Raw genomic sequence first — 15,529 nt, 5'->3', positions numbered from 1 at the left:
CGTTTTGTAGGCGGTGCAGGGGGATGGCTACACAAACGGAGGCGTTCTTGATGGAACGCTTGCCGTTTTGTGGGTGGCCGCACTGACATCAGCGGTGATGTCAGTGGGGAGTTTCCTGCTCGATCAGAGCAGGAAGCTCCCTGGGTCTTGCTGTTGCTGAGACCCAACCTTAGGGTCTCGACACAAGCCCCGATGGTTGCGACCATCACCCTGGTCGGTCGCTAAGTTGTGGGTGGTACCCACAGCTTAGCTAGTGACCAGGAGGCCGCACTAAAAAATAGAAGCGTCCGCCCTCATTCAGAGAGAGCGATCGCTTCTTGCGACCGCCTCTGAATGAGGGCCTCTCTCCCTCTTCCCATCAGACTCTCATCCTCTCTCCAATCCTTCAAACGGGCTCTCAAGACCTACTACTTCCATCAATGCCTTCCAGCTTTCATCTTAACTTGCTGTTACATATTCCTTCCTCCCTGCCTACCCCTTCTGACACACCTGTTTGTCTGCCCCTCCCCTTTGGAATGTAAGCTCTTATGAGCAGGGCCCTCTACCCTCTTGTGCTTCTTCTTACTCTACTTTCATCTACTCCTTACTCCCCACTAGGGCACCTAACACTTGGATACTTTGCTCTGTTGCTTATCTGGGTGTTATGGTTGCTAATATAGCAATGTATATTATTCATGTCCTTGTCCTCTATTGTATTGTAAGTCACTGGACAACCTATTTGTTTATGTACTTTGTAAGGCGCTGCAGAACACTTGTGGCACCATATAAATAAATGATAATAATGAGAATGCTGAAGCGCCCTGATGAGCAGCCCAAGAAGCCCCCAAGGAACAAGTGGAATGAGCAGAAATAGAGACCAGCGGAGGCCAGGAATTTGCAATATATGCCTGTCGGGTGGCCAGACGGATCCATTTGGCTAACGTCTGCTTAGAAGCAGGCCAACCACGTTTGGAAGAATCATAAAGAACAAACAAGGCATCAGACTTATGCAATGCTGCAGTACGGGCCACATAAATCCGAGGAGCCCGCACGACATCCAAGGAAGGTGAAGCCTGGGAATTGGCCGACAACACCGCATACACAATAGGTTGATAGATGTGAAAAGCAGACACCACCTTAGGTAGGAAGGACGACTTAGTACAAAGTTCCGCACGAATGAGATAAGGAGGCCGACAAGAGAGGACTCCCAACTCCGAAACCCGTCTGGCCGAAGCCAAGGCCAACAAGAGGACTGTTTTCCAAGTAAAGAGTTTTAGATCCACATCCTCCAAAGGCTCGAATGTTGAACACTGGAAGAACGTCAGCACCAAGTTTAAGTTCCACAGAGCTGTAGTCGGGACAAATGGAGGCTGGATCCGAAGGACCTCTTGTAGAAAAGTCTGAACCTGAGGAAACAAGGCAGGGCGTCGCTGAAAAAAATACAGATAGTGCCGACACCTGAACCGTGAGAGACCCCAGGCGCAATCCAGCGTACAAACCCCTCTGAAGGAAGAGAAGGAGATGGGACAAATGGAAAGCAGTGGTGGGAAACCCCCGGTCTTCACAACAGGCCACATAGGAACACCAGATACGATGATAATGAGCTGACATAACCGGTTTGTGAGCCTGGAGCAGGGAACTACTGAGTCTGGAACCCTGCTGCGTCGTAAGATAGCGGACTCAACAGCCACACCGTTAAGCACAGCTGCTGTAAGTCTGGGTATACGAACGGATCTTGAAGCAGAAGGTCTGGATGAAGAGGTAGTGGCCAGGGATCCTCAACTGGGAGTAGCAAGAGATCTGAGAAACATGCCCAGCGTGGCCAGTTCGGAGCCACAAGGATGACTCTTTCCACTTCTTGCTTGATCCGTTTGAGGACTCTTGGAAGAAGGGGAAAAGGAGGGAATATGTACACGAGATTGTACCTCCAGCCTCCGCATTCGGGTCTGGAGCAATACCGAGGCACCTAATGGTTGTGTCTGGAGGCCATGAGATCTATTTGTGGCATGCCCCATCTCTTGACCATCTGTTGAAAAACTTCTGGGTGAAGGGCCCATTCTCCAGGATGAAAATCCCGAAAAATTAGATAGCCGGCTCCCAGTTTTCCACTCCTGAAATGAACACCGCCGAGGTCGCAGTCACATGGATTTCTGCCCACCGTACAATGCGATTCACCTCTCGCATGGCCAAACGACTGTGCGCCCCTCCTTGACAGTTGATGTATGCAAAGACTGTGGCGTTGTCCGGCTGGACTCAAACCGGCCAACCCTGGAGAAACTGCTTGCAGAAGTGCGTTGAAAATTGCACAGAGTTCCAGCACAATGATTAGAAGCGCCAACTCCTGATGCGACCATCAACCTTGGAAGCAGTTGTCTAGAACTACTGCTCCCCAACCTCTGAGACTGGCATTCGTCGTCAGAACAATCCAATCCTATATGCCGAATCAGCGACCCACTGTGAGATGATTGAGGCGACACCCGGATCAGGTGATGCATATGAAGATGTGATCCGGACCATTGGACCAGAAGATTCAACTGGAAGGGGCAAGACTGGAATCTACCGAATTGTATTGCCTCGAAAGCTGCCACCATCTTGCTGAGAAAACGGATGCACAAATGAATGGAAACTTGTTTCGGTTTGAGGACTAGGTGAACAAGTTGGCGAATTGCCCGAGCCTTGTCTACTGGGAGGAAGGCGTGTTGGGAGGCCATGTCCAAAATCATTCCTAGGAAGAGATGGAACTAGACTGGATTTTTGGAAATTGACAATCCAGCCATGATGAATGAGAACCTGGTGTATTAGAGCTACAGTTTGTAAGAGAATCTGAGCAGATGAGGCCTTGATGAGGAGGTCGTCCAGATACGGGCCAATGGTGACTCCTAACGAGCGGAGATGGGCAATCATCACAGACAATACCTTGGTAAAGATCCAGGTTGCCGATGACAGACTGAACGGCAGAGCCCGACTGAAAATGGGTCTCCTTGATTGCAAATCGGAAAAAAAAGCCTGATGTGGTGCCCATATAGGATTTGGAGATAAGCATCCTTAATGTCTAAAGACACTAGAAACCCTCCCTGTTCCAGATCCGCAATCACTGAGTGAAGAGACTCTATCTTGAACCGGTAAAACTCCAAGTAAAGATTTAGTGATTTCAGATTAAAAATAGGTCTGACAGAGCCGGCTGGATTCGGGACCACAAAAAGATTTGAGTAAAATCCCAGACCTCTCTGATGTGTTTGAACCGGGATCAACATCTCGGAATCCACAAGTTTCTGGATTGCTTGCAGAAAAACGTCCCGTCTCTGATGGGAGATGGAAAGACCTGTCTTGAAAAGCGACGTGGAGGGGAGGCTGCAAATTCTAGATTGTAGCCCAGAGACACCAGATTGTGGATCCAATCTGAAGAAATGGTGTGAATCCAAGCATCTCGGAACTTCAGAAGTTGTGCCCCCACCTTTGAATCCCCTAGGTAGGACTGGAACCCTTCATGCAGCTGGCTTGTCCGCAGGCTTTGTCTCCTGATGATGGGCAGTGACAGGCTGGCGTCTCCTACCTCTACCTCTGCGAGCCGCCGCAGAGGCACCTCGCGCAGATCCTCTAAAGGACTGACTGGTCTGAAAAGAGAGAAAGAAAGGCCCAGCCTGGGTGCGACATGGGACCGGCGCAGTAGTGGGTAAGAAAGTAGGCTTACCACCAGTAGCCTGGGAAATCCATTTGTCCAATTCTTACCCAAATGGAAGACCTTCTACTGCCCTCTTTGATTCAGCATCTGCTTGCCAAGACTGTAGCCAGAGGGCTCTGCGGGCCACAATTGCCAAAGCTGAAATCCTCGAACCGATGGACCTACATCCCTGGAAGCAGATCCTAAGTATACTGCAGACTCACCAATGTGTTCCGCCAGGACGATTAAATCGGACCTAGGCACTCCAGATTCTAGACCATTGGCCAACTCTTCTGCCTATCTCGCTATGGCCTTGTTGGCCCAAGAGCCGACCATGGCCAGCCTTAGCAACACCCCTGCTGCTGAATAGATGGTTTTCTATGTGGTCTCTAACTTACAGTCGGACCGGTCCTTGAGGACAGAAGCTCAAGGAACAGGCAGCGTGGTTTTCTTAGAAAGTCGTGAGACCGACGGATTGACTAGTGGAGGATTTTCCCACTTCTCCATAATCGAAGAGGGAAAAGGGTATATGGTTAAGAAGCGCTTGGGTACTTTTAATTTTTTGTCAGGATGCTGCCAGGCAGCAGACAACTGAGTATTTAATTCCTGTGAAAAAGGAAAAAATACTGTTAGCCTCTATTTAGTACCAACCATGGACTCATCTGGTAAAAGAGTGGCTTCGGAGTCCTGGATCTTCAAAACCTGGCAAACTGCCATGCTAAGGAACTCCACGTCACCGTCAGAAAAAAAACTCCAACTCCCCTTCCTCCTCTTCCTGTAAAAGAAGCTCCACTTCCGAGTCGTCCGACTGAAGGACAGCTGGAAGAAGCCTCTTTTTAGCTGGTCGAGTGGGAGCACTGACCCTGGGGGAGGAAGTAGAGGAAATCATAAGCTGTGCAAAGCCTTCCACTGAGCGGGCTAAGCCTCTCTGCCAAGCCGGTTTGGTGTCCATGGGTTCCCTGCTCCTAGCAGTTTCCCTTTCCCAAGTTTCGAGGTGAGGTCGGACATAATGCCTGCCAAGGTAGATATCAAATGCAGTGTGTGGCAGTATCTGAAGATGGTCCCGACAGAGCGGAAAAAGAGCAGAGTGAAATAGAAAAAACGGGCACAGAGGGAGAGGAGTCAGTGAATCACGCCCAAATGCAAACCCCCTAACACTCAGCAGCCCTGAGAAACAAACACCCCAGTGCACTCACGACCTTCAGGACCAGCGCTGGAGTCTTTTCTGCAGCCGCGCAGTGGATAACAGACCAGGGCAGACTGAAAGCTGTGCAGCTGCGGCTTGCCTGTGAACATGCCAGAGGAGGACAATGGCGCCAATGAGAGGGGCTATGGGCTGGCTAAACCCTCCCCTATACCGGGAGGTGGGTCAATAAACTGTACTCTCTGCAGTCAGAGAGCTGTATAGATACGCTGCCACTCAGCACTAAGCTCCGCCCCCTCCTTCCCATTGTGTAAGTGACAGCAGCGCTAAGTGCTGGCTTTGTTGCCAGAGACCACGCCTACGAAGCGGGGTCAAGGGTGGCGCAGCGGCGGGCCACGGAACATGTCCCAGTTCTCCTGCTAGTCAGAGGAAAAGACAATACTTACTGCAGCAGTCTGTCAGCCTGTCCTCAATGCTTGTAAAAATATGAGATATGGTAAGAACTTACCCTTGTTATCTCTATTTCTACGAAGTCCATAGGGTTCTACAGGATACCTTGGGGTATTGGCAGATGGCGGCAGACTTCGGGCACCTCAGAGTTAATTTTCAGCCTCCCAGGATGCACCGGGGCCCTCTCCTATACCCCACCCCCGAGCCAAAGCATCCTCAGTTACGTGGCAAGCCATAGGCCGGAGGAGGAGAACAAAGAGAGAGATGAAAGTCTGGAACACATAAGAATCACATTCTCACCAGAAGGAGACGGAAAACCGATGACCAGAACAAAGCCCTCTGCAGCACAGGTGCGACAGGGCGGGAGGCCTGTGGAATGCTATGGACTTCGTAGAAATAGAGATAACAAGGGTAAGTTCTTACCATATCTCATATTTTCTACTTCATGGTCCATAGGGTATCCACAGGATACCTTGGGGATGTTCCAAAGCAGTATCCTTTAAGGGTGGGGATGCTCCTGTGCAGAAAGGAAAATCCGCCGCCCGAAGGAAGCATCCTGGGAAGCGAAGGTATCAAAATGATAATACCTCACAAAGGTATGGACAGAAGACGATGTGGCCGCCTTGCAAAGCTGAATAGCTGAGGCGCCATTGTGAGCTGCCCACGAAGGACACACAGACCGAGTAGATGAGCAGTAACAGAGGCCGGTACAGGAAGGCTCTCATGAATGTAAGCCTCAGTGATCGCCATCCGAATCCACCATGCCAATGTCTGTTTATTTTCAGGCCATCCCTTCTTATGGATACCATAGAGGACAAACAAAGAGTCCGATTTCCAAAGAGAACAGGTACGGTCTACATAAATCCTTAGAGCACGTACCATATCCAATGAGGCCTCACCAGCTGAGAGGTCTGGGAAATTAAAGGCTGGCACCAATTTCCTCATTGATGTGGAAACTAGCCACCACCTTAGGTAGGAAACCAGGGCGAGTCCTTAGCACCGCCCTGTCCCGGTGAAAAATCAGAAAGGGAGGTCTACATGAGAGAGCCCCCGAATCTGACACCCTTCTGGCTGAAGCAATATCCAGAAGAAACACAGCTTTCGCAGTAAGCCATTTCAAATCCACTGAGCCCAGTGGTTCAAAAGGCGGTCCTTAGACCGCAACACGGAATGGAGGTAGCAGTCAGTCTCTGGGCCTGATTCAGAGCCGGACGCTATTTGCGCTCGCTCGTTCAGAAAAAGGGTCCGGCTATTTAAATTCAGCGCTCGCTCTTTGCGGTCTGTTGACGCCTCTATGTCTGAGCGAGCGAACGAAACATGTGCTCGCTATTTTGTAAAGATGCCCCCTGGCCGCTCGCATCCTACGTCATCTCCGCTATTTATTTGATTAATCGAGTACATCGAAAGGCATCTGAACTGCTCGCAGTGCTTGTGGTAGGTTTATCCTACCGCAATCATGCGAACAGTTCAGGCCAAGAAACAACCAAGTGACGTGGTCGATGACGCTGCTTTGTTAATTATGCACACCCTTAAAACGCCCGTTTTTGATCGTTTGGCACGCCTGCGTTCGGATCACCACTCCCAGTTTTCAAGCACCTTCCCCTGTTACCACCCACAAACGCCTCATCCTGTCACTCAAATTAGCAGGCACTCGCTATTTTGCGAGCGCTCGATTTCCGACCGCAATGACTGGTTGGCGCATGCGCATTACGACCCATACGCATGCACAAATGTGCGAACATCACTCGGAGCGAACGATCGGCCGCTTACGAGCGGCTCTGGATCAGGCCCTCTGTACAGAAGTAGAGAGAGAGAGAGACACTACCCATGATAATGACACAGGATTAAGGAGCTCCCAAGGAGCCTCTGTGAAACGCTGCGTGAACCCCCAGGGAGGGAAAGACAGCTGTACTATTTTCTCCTCACTTACCTGCCACTCATAACTGGTAGAGTGGAACAGCAGGGTGTACATCATACCTGCAGACATAACAGCATACTAATAGCACACAGTATGGCACTGGGTATAATGCGACCAAATAGCATATACATACATTATATATATATATATATACAGTCAGGTCCATAAATATTGGGACATTGACAGAATTTTCATATTTTGCCCTCTATTCACCACCACAATGGTTTTGAAATGTAACAAATAAGATGTGCTTTAACTGCAGACTTTCAGATTTAATTTGAGGGTAATTACATCCAAATCGGGTGAACGGTGTAGGAATTACAACAGTTTCAATATGTGCCTCCCACTTTTTAAGGGGCCAAAAGTAATGGGACTATCAACTAAAAAGCTATTTCATGGACAGGTGTAGGCTATTCCCACGTTATTTCATTATCAATTAAGCAGGTAAAAGGTCTGCTGTTGATTCTAGGTGTGACATTTGCATTTGGAATCAGTTGCTGTCAACTCTCAATATGTGATCCAAAGAATTGTCACTATCAGTGAAGCAAGCCATCATTAGGCTGAAAAATAAAAACAAACCCATCTGAGAAATAGCAAAAACATTAGGTGTGGCCAAATCAACTGTTTGGAACATTCTTAAAAAGAAAGAACGCACCGGAGAGCTCAACAACACCAAAAGACCCGGAAGACCATGGAAAACAACTGTGGTGGATGACAAAATAATTATTTCCCTGGTGAAGAAAATCCCCTTCACAACAGTTGGCCAAATCAAGAACACTCTACAGGAGGTAGATATATATGTGTCAAAGTCAACAATCAAGAGAAGACTTCACAAGAGTGAATAGTATGAATAGTATGGGTTCATCTATGGGTTCACCACAAGATGCAAACCATTGGTGTAACACAAAAACAGGAAGACCAGATTAGAGTTTGCCAAACAACATCTAAAAAAACCATTACAGTTCTGGAACAACATCCTATTGACAGATGAGACAAAGATCAACTTGTACCAGAGTGATGGGAAGAGAAGAGAAGGAAAGGAACTGCTCATGATCCAAAACATACCACCTCATCAGTGAAGCATGGTGGTGGTAGTGTCATTGTGTGGGCATGTATGGCTGCCAATGGAACTGGTTACCTTGTATTTATTGATGATGTGACTGCTGACAAAAGCAGCAGAATGAATTCTGAAGTGTTTCGGGCAATATTATATGCTCATATTCAGTCAAATGCTTCAGAACTCATTGGACAGCGCTTCACAGTGCAGATGGACAATGACCCGAAGCATACTGCAAAAGCAACCAAAGATTTTTTTAAGGCTGAAAAGTGGAATGTTATGCAATGACCTGAATCCGACTGAGCATGCATTTCACTTTATGAAGACAAAACTGAAGGGAAAATGCCCCAAGAACAAGCAGGAACTGAAGACATTTGCAGTAGAGGCCTGGCAGAGCATCACCAGGGATGAAACCCAGCGTCTGGTGATGTCTATGCGTTCCAGACTTCAGGCTGTAATTGCCTGCAAAGGATTTGCAACAAAGTATTAAAAAGTGAAAGTTAGATTTAGGATTGTTTAGTTTGTCCCATTACTTTTGGCCCCTTAAAAAGTGGGAGGCACATATAGAAACCGTTGTAATTCCTACACCGTTCACCTGATTTGGATGTAATTACCCTCAAATTAAATCTGAAAGTCTGCAGTTAAAGCACATCTTGTTTGTTTCATTTCAAAGCCATTGTGGTGGTGAATAGAGGAAAAAATATGAAAATTCTGTCAATGTCCCAATATTTATGGACCTGACTGTATATATATATAATCATAGTAGTAAAGCAAAATACAGGTCCTGTCTGATGCTTGGCAAGCTGCAGGAATTTACTGCTGGATTATGGCAGAGTGCAACACACAACCATTTGTGACAATTCTCACAAATACATAGCTTTATAAATGTGAGATATCATAACCTGACCCCACTCAGTGGGCATGTCAGAGACAGTTTGGTGCTGACAGTTTGTGAAAATAACTGACAAAGACAGACAGCGCTAGCATAAGTCACACATACAGAAATAGCCTGCACTATAGCACTATAATCTACTACGCAGACTCAGTGTCTGGTAGGCAATAGTGCTGCATACACTGACCCCAAAAGGGGGAGAGGTAAGCAGGGGGACCGGGCACACGCTGAGCCAGAGGGAACGGCGACACTGCCATAAAATAGCCGCCGGAGACCTCAGAAACAGTGTAGCCAGAGGAGGAGAGCAGCTTAGCATGGACAGGCAATAGTGGAAAGGCGCGCTTTAGCTGAGGGGAGGTGCCGTCTGTGAGACAGGGAAGGCGCACTCCCCTGGCCAGCAATTAACCCCACGGATGCTGGAGTGTTTCCGCACATCCAGCCCGATGTCCCTGGTGGTCCGGTGGATCGCAGGACTCAGTGCCTGGCCCCACCGTAGGCCGTCCCCAGGTAGCCCTGTCCACTGGGAACAAATGGACTGTGCATCGACGGGTCCCCTCCGCGGGAATCCGCTGCTTACCTGAAGACCCCTTAGATCCGGCCACAGTCCTGGGATTCCAGAGTCTTCGCTATCTGAAGTCCCGGAAACCCGCTAGGATCCCCGGATCAGTACCGGCGTTCTAGCGCCAGCGGGGTGTAGGAGCAATAGCAAGGACGTCCTATTGGACTGTCCGTGCTATTTGCTCTTAGCTAAATAATCTTCAGAGGCTGTTTGAACAGCCCCCCTCTGAAAGGTGATCCGACTCCGAGCCAGGCACCTACAAAACTGAGGATGCCTTGGCTTGGGGGCGGGTATAGAAGAGGGCCCCGGTGCATCCAGGGAGGCTGAAAATTAACTCTGAGGTGCCCGATGTCTACCGCCATCCGCCTATACCCCAAAGTTTTTAATTTTTGTTGTCTGTAGTTAGTTTTGTTAGCTATACTGTTATATAATTATCCCATCATTTTAAGTCAAAATTTGACAGGGAATTTGACCAGGAAAAAAACAGGTAGAGACCAGAAAATCTGAAAGTTTGAAGTGGAAACAATGGTTTTATTCTGAGCAGCACATGCATAGTGGGCACATGCAATGGACATGTATGCTCAGAAGAGGCCCCACAGGGGACAATCGGGGGGCATGGTGCGGTATAGGTTGTTGGTGTGGGGTTGGGGGGTGCGTGATTGCGCAATCACATCATCATGGTCCTGCCCCCAGCAATACAATGTTGAAATACCCAGAATTGTAAAGTAGGAGGTGTGGCTACAATGAGGCGATTCGACGCAAATCGCGTCATTTACCTCCCGGACCGCCCACTTTACTCGGGAAGTGGGCGGCGCTTGGCAGACATGGTGCAGTTCCGGGAGACTTGAATGATCTTCCAGGCAGCTGGGAGCAGCATCTTAGATTCGGGAGCCTCCTAGCCGTTCCGGGAGAGAAGGCAAGTATGAGTGGACCCAGGAAGCTACAGCAACATGACCGTTCCCTACTTAAGTGTCACTGTGAAGCCTAGCGATGCACTGTTTCCAGGGCCACTCGTTTGGGGGCATGGCCAATGGAGGGAGGGCACGACTACAACTCCATCATTGTGTACATACCAATGTTAAGTGGGGCCGGGGTGCCCACATACGGGCACGGCATTGCAAGGGGGCTACCTCTGCACTCCCGGGCCAAATCTGGGTGATCTGTACCCACCCCCTCCCCTTGACACCCCTGACTATACTGCCTCTGCAAGAAAACTTCATATCTAGAAAATACCAAGTTCTAAACATTCTGGAAAATAGATGCTAAACCTGTTTAAGCATTATCATATTTTTGTTACACATCAAGAATAAGAGAAAATAAATATTTATGCAGAATTATACAATGCACACATACATCGCATGTGATATAGCACATTGTAGTGCTAGGTTCCAAAGTAATGTACTACACTTTATCATAGCCTAAAGGAAGAGGAGTGATTCATATCCAGCACACTATTAGGGAAGTAGGAGAGCTGTAAGGAAATGTGGTTACAGACCTGTCACATCATAATGCTGCAGACTAAAAGCAGGGACCTGAGTGGTATACAGCATTTAGCAGGTAGATAAAGGGAATAAAATATAGCCTTGTGGGGAGTTATCTACAAGCGTTGAGAGAAGCTCTTTAATCCTCGCCACCGGGACTATGGGCAAAGACACGCTCATATAACTTTGTCACTGATACTGGCCCTGCTGTTTTCGCATATATAGGAAAAAAGCAATCATGATAAAGTACAAGCCATCATACGTGTGATTGTGTCTATGCATGTGTTGCACACTCTTATTCATATCAACTGGGCACTATAGAACGAGCCATTGGATACAATGGACTTTGGTACACTTCTTATGAATAAGGTGGGAATAAAGTGGCATAAAATGTTATGAATAAATGAGGATAACCACAAATCCATGGATAATATTACAAACATTTATTTCCAAAGTACTTTTTTATTGTTAAAGAAACTTAAAAGTGTTTCTCACTCCAGGAGATTTGCTGGGCACCACAGTGTGAGAAAGAGGAGGGAGATATTTGGAACATTAATGCGCCACTTAGGATGTTTACGTACACACGGATATAAAGTGAACAATGATAATATGTCTGATAATATTGCTATTTTCAAGCTGTGACATATAAACCTGAGTGCAACTGTATACAAAGCTGTGAAAAAATGTTTGGAGACAGTGGGCCTGATTCAGAGCTGCATGCAAGTCACATTTCATGCCCTGAATACAGGATTTTTGCCCATATTCAGAATTGACCACATCTATGCGGACGCATCATCTCTAGGGGATTCAATCGGGAAACCGGCTGACGTAAGCCCGACAGCCGGCTTCCCGATTGCTTTATCCCGGCGAGGGTTAAATGACAGGCGTCTAAATCTAGCCGGGAGACCGGTGCCCAGCATCCCGATCGAAGGGATACTGGGCGCCGTGAGCGGACAGCAGCGCGGGGGGGGAGGGTTAGGTTTAGGGCACCCAGGAGGGACTTAGGGTTAGGCACCCCCCTGGGAGTGTTAGGGTTAGGCTAGGGGAAGGGGGGTTAGGGTTAGGCACCCCCGGGGGGAGGTTAGGGTTAGGCACCCCTAAGGAGGGTTAGGTTTGTACTTACCTAGGGACAATCGGGATTTCCAGCGCTGTCGGGCTGCCGCTGCCGGGATCTCTGCATCTGTCGGGCTGACGCTGCCGGGAATCGAACTGCCGGCCATGCGTCAGCCGGTATTTCATACCGAATGCATCTCTAGCCATTCACTTGTGAAAGTAGCTGTCACCACTATCAGCAACGCATTTGCAGCAGCTCTATTGCTGGTGCAACAGATCCATCCCACATCAGACAGTTCTCATTGTATGCTCACCTCTGCATGGCCCACAATTTCACCTACATGCTCACAACACAACACAACACTCCCTCAGAGCACTTAGCCTACGTGCCAGCTCTTCAAATACAAAATATGACTGACCTATGTTTACAGGAGTGGAGTTGAGGGGATAAAGCTTGTCTATGACATCACACCAATCTTTCAGTACCAAGCTCCCAAGCTCCTCCTTCGTTTTAAAAAACCTCACAGCTAATCCTTTGTCCACAATGCTGGTCTTCAACTCCCATATTTTCAATTCTTCGTCCTCATTTCCACTTGCAAAAGATGACAAAATACTTTGCTTTTCATGTTCATTAGATTGGAGTAATTGTTCTTCAATATATTGGTAGTCTCTAAAGTAGTAGTACTGGAATTGAGTATCTTTGAAAGATGTAGCTTGGATAACCTCAAGTTCTGTGAAGCTACATTCCTTGTTACTTCCCTGCAGGACCCAGGGGTACCCACCATTTTCTGCCGCACTAAGATTCTGCTCTATTTCCGATAGACTGGAATTCTCTGATAGGTCAGCAGAGCTCATAGGAATCTGCATCTGACTTTTTGGTAAAAATTCACCATACGTGTGACCAAGTATACATATAAAGAAAGGACATGAACTGTTAATATAATCCAAACAGAGCCTTAACTGCTCATGTGCTATGTAATCCGACTGTACATGGGATATGGAATTTTCATTACTTGATCTCTTAATTATTGGCCACTTGAGGTCAACCGCTTTAAAAGAAGTTCCTCGGGTAAGACAGAAGTGGTCAAGCTGAGGAAATACTGATTGGGCCAAATAATTTCTTTCTTCTATGAAATCCTTTGGTGTTGCACAGACGTAGGGGCAGATAGGCTGCCTGCTTGTGAAATAATATTGGTGATCCTTGTGTGTAGTAACTGAATGCTCTGCCAGTAGTGCCATACTATAGTTGTGGATATTCAACACAACAATGTATCTTCTTAATAATTACTGAGATTTAGAAAAAAGTGCTGTTCAGTTTCCATCGTCCACATTACCTAGAACAAAGTAAGAAACGATATTACAAAGTGTTATATTTTGATTTCTCTATCTGTAAAAATACATACACTTAGCAGTTTGTTTACAGTGGAGTATATTTAGGTTCCCAGGAGGAGCACAAACCAGTCTCAGTGCTTTAAGCCCTGCATTAGAGAACCAACCTCATGATAAATAAATTGACGCTGCTGTGTGAAACTGGGCCTGATTCAGAGATGTACTCAATGCCAATGTTTTCGCAAATGGAGTAATTTTTGCCACTGCGCATACGTCTGAGTCACACAGCGCATTTGTTACGGTACATTACCATAGTCGCACGCTGCAAGTCTTTGGGCCTGATTCACTACTGATCGCTATTGCAATCGCAGCTACGATTATATGCTAATAAATGAAATCGCATAGCCAGTATAGACACTCACTACCACTATCTCACACCCGTTATACCTTGCAGTCCTGCGTATACATCGGTAACATCGTCCTCTCACGCACATTTACAGCATGTCTGACCTTACTCAGAAATTGCTAGCCTTGTCACACAGTAAGTACTGAAGCTGCGTATCCCGTCGCAGTGACTAAATTATGCACGCCCATGCCACGGCGTTCAAACGGACAGACATGCCTGCGTTTCTCCGACCACTCCCCCGTCACCACCCCCAAATGCTGACTGGCCGTCACTCACACTGCTATGGCTTTCTTTCTGCATGAGTGATTGCAAAGCGATCGCAATGCTAACTCACACACGTGCACTGCGATGCATAGGCATGCGTATTACGCCCCATTGACCGATCTGAGTACGCTGATGCAGTTGCAATCCGTGATTAATAAGACCCATTATTCACAGTGTGATTGACAGACAGGGAGCGTTTGGGGGAGGCAACGGGGAGTGTCAGACAAAAACGCAGGAGTGTCTCGACCATTTCGGGGGCGTCTCCCATCCTGTGTCTGCGATCCCGTAAGCAAGAAACATGGCTCCGACATCTCAGCAATTGTGAGTGACCATAGACTCACTCATGAAACCTGATCTGCATCTGATGCTGCGTTTGTGTACGTAGTTGGGGACAGCGGCGATGGTTCCGGTGGGCGTCTCAGTACAAGTCCTGGCCACTGTTTCATTAACATATTTTTGCACATCCACAGCTGCGAGAATCGCAGCTGCAGTAGTGTATAACTCTGAATCAGGCCCACTGTTCGCATTACTATCAGGGTGTAAATAGGAAAACATTTACATATCTAAGCATTCATTGAAGTGGAAAATAGTAAGGAACACAGTAGACCGAGAATTATTGGGGTATTTAATAGTGACATAAGAGACATTATATAAGACTATAAACAGTAAAGAAGCTTTAGACTTGTATAAACCTAGGATTTGTACAAAAAAAAAAAAAAGTTGGCAAGACAATGAGGTCAGTTAACAATACAGGACAGGTGCACAGAACATTTTTGATTTAGTTTACAATTGCACATCTCATAAATAAGTACCAAAAGGTGCCATTCTGTACCACTGATAGCATAGTTAGGAATACGTAAACTAGATGTCCCATAGATGCTTTGTAAAGATGAAATCTTTAATGGCAGCATCATGTCTGTCTCAAGATAGAGAACAAAATTAACCTGTACCTGTGTTTGTAAAATCCATCAAGTTCTCATAATTAAATCCCAGTTGTTACCGATCCCGCCTGGTGGCTCATGTTTTGCTAGTACCATCTAGTAGACTTCTATCCATAATGTCACAGGATGTCCAAGACAGACTACTATCCCCTTTCTCCTAGGGCATAACTGGAAATGTCTTGTCTCCTTAGCAAAAATGTACCATCATAAAGTCAACACCCACCACAAAAACTGCTCTATCCCCATTCAGTTTCAAATTGGGTAGGTTTCTAATTGCATTAGTATCTGAATCAGCGCCATAGAGAGCAATAACAGGCGCAGGTGACTGGACAAATCCTAGGGGTGTGGGGGCACCTCGGTCCAAAAATTAAAAGAATAAAATGGTGTGTGCAGAG

General features: G+C 47.2%; 1 protein-coding gene across 1 annotated transcript in view; it reads right to left on the bottom strand.

Annotated features, from left to right (window-relative positions):
* Positions 1 to 13,433, bottom strand: part of LOC148532407 (tetratricopeptide repeat protein 41-like) — a 144,948-nt gene extending 131,515 nt beyond the window's left edge. Inside the window, exon 1 of the mRNA XM_088467853.1 lies at positions 12,614 to 13,433. Coding sequence (XP_088323979.1) covers positions 12,614 to 13,433 — 820 coding nt within the window. The remainder of the gene's footprint in view (positions 1 to 12,613) is intronic.
* Between the last annotated feature and the right edge of the window lie 2,096 nt (positions 13,434 to 15,529).

This window comes from Taudactylus pleione, unplaced genomic scaffold (genome assembly GCF_031769625.1).
Source record: "Taudactylus pleione unplaced genomic scaffold, aTauple2 ptg000077l, whole genome shotgun sequence".
In the NCBI taxonomy this organism is placed as follows: Eukaryota; Metazoa; Chordata; class Amphibia; order Anura; family Myobatrachidae; genus Taudactylus; species Taudactylus pleione.
This window is presented reverse-complemented; position numbering and strand designations above follow the sequence as displayed.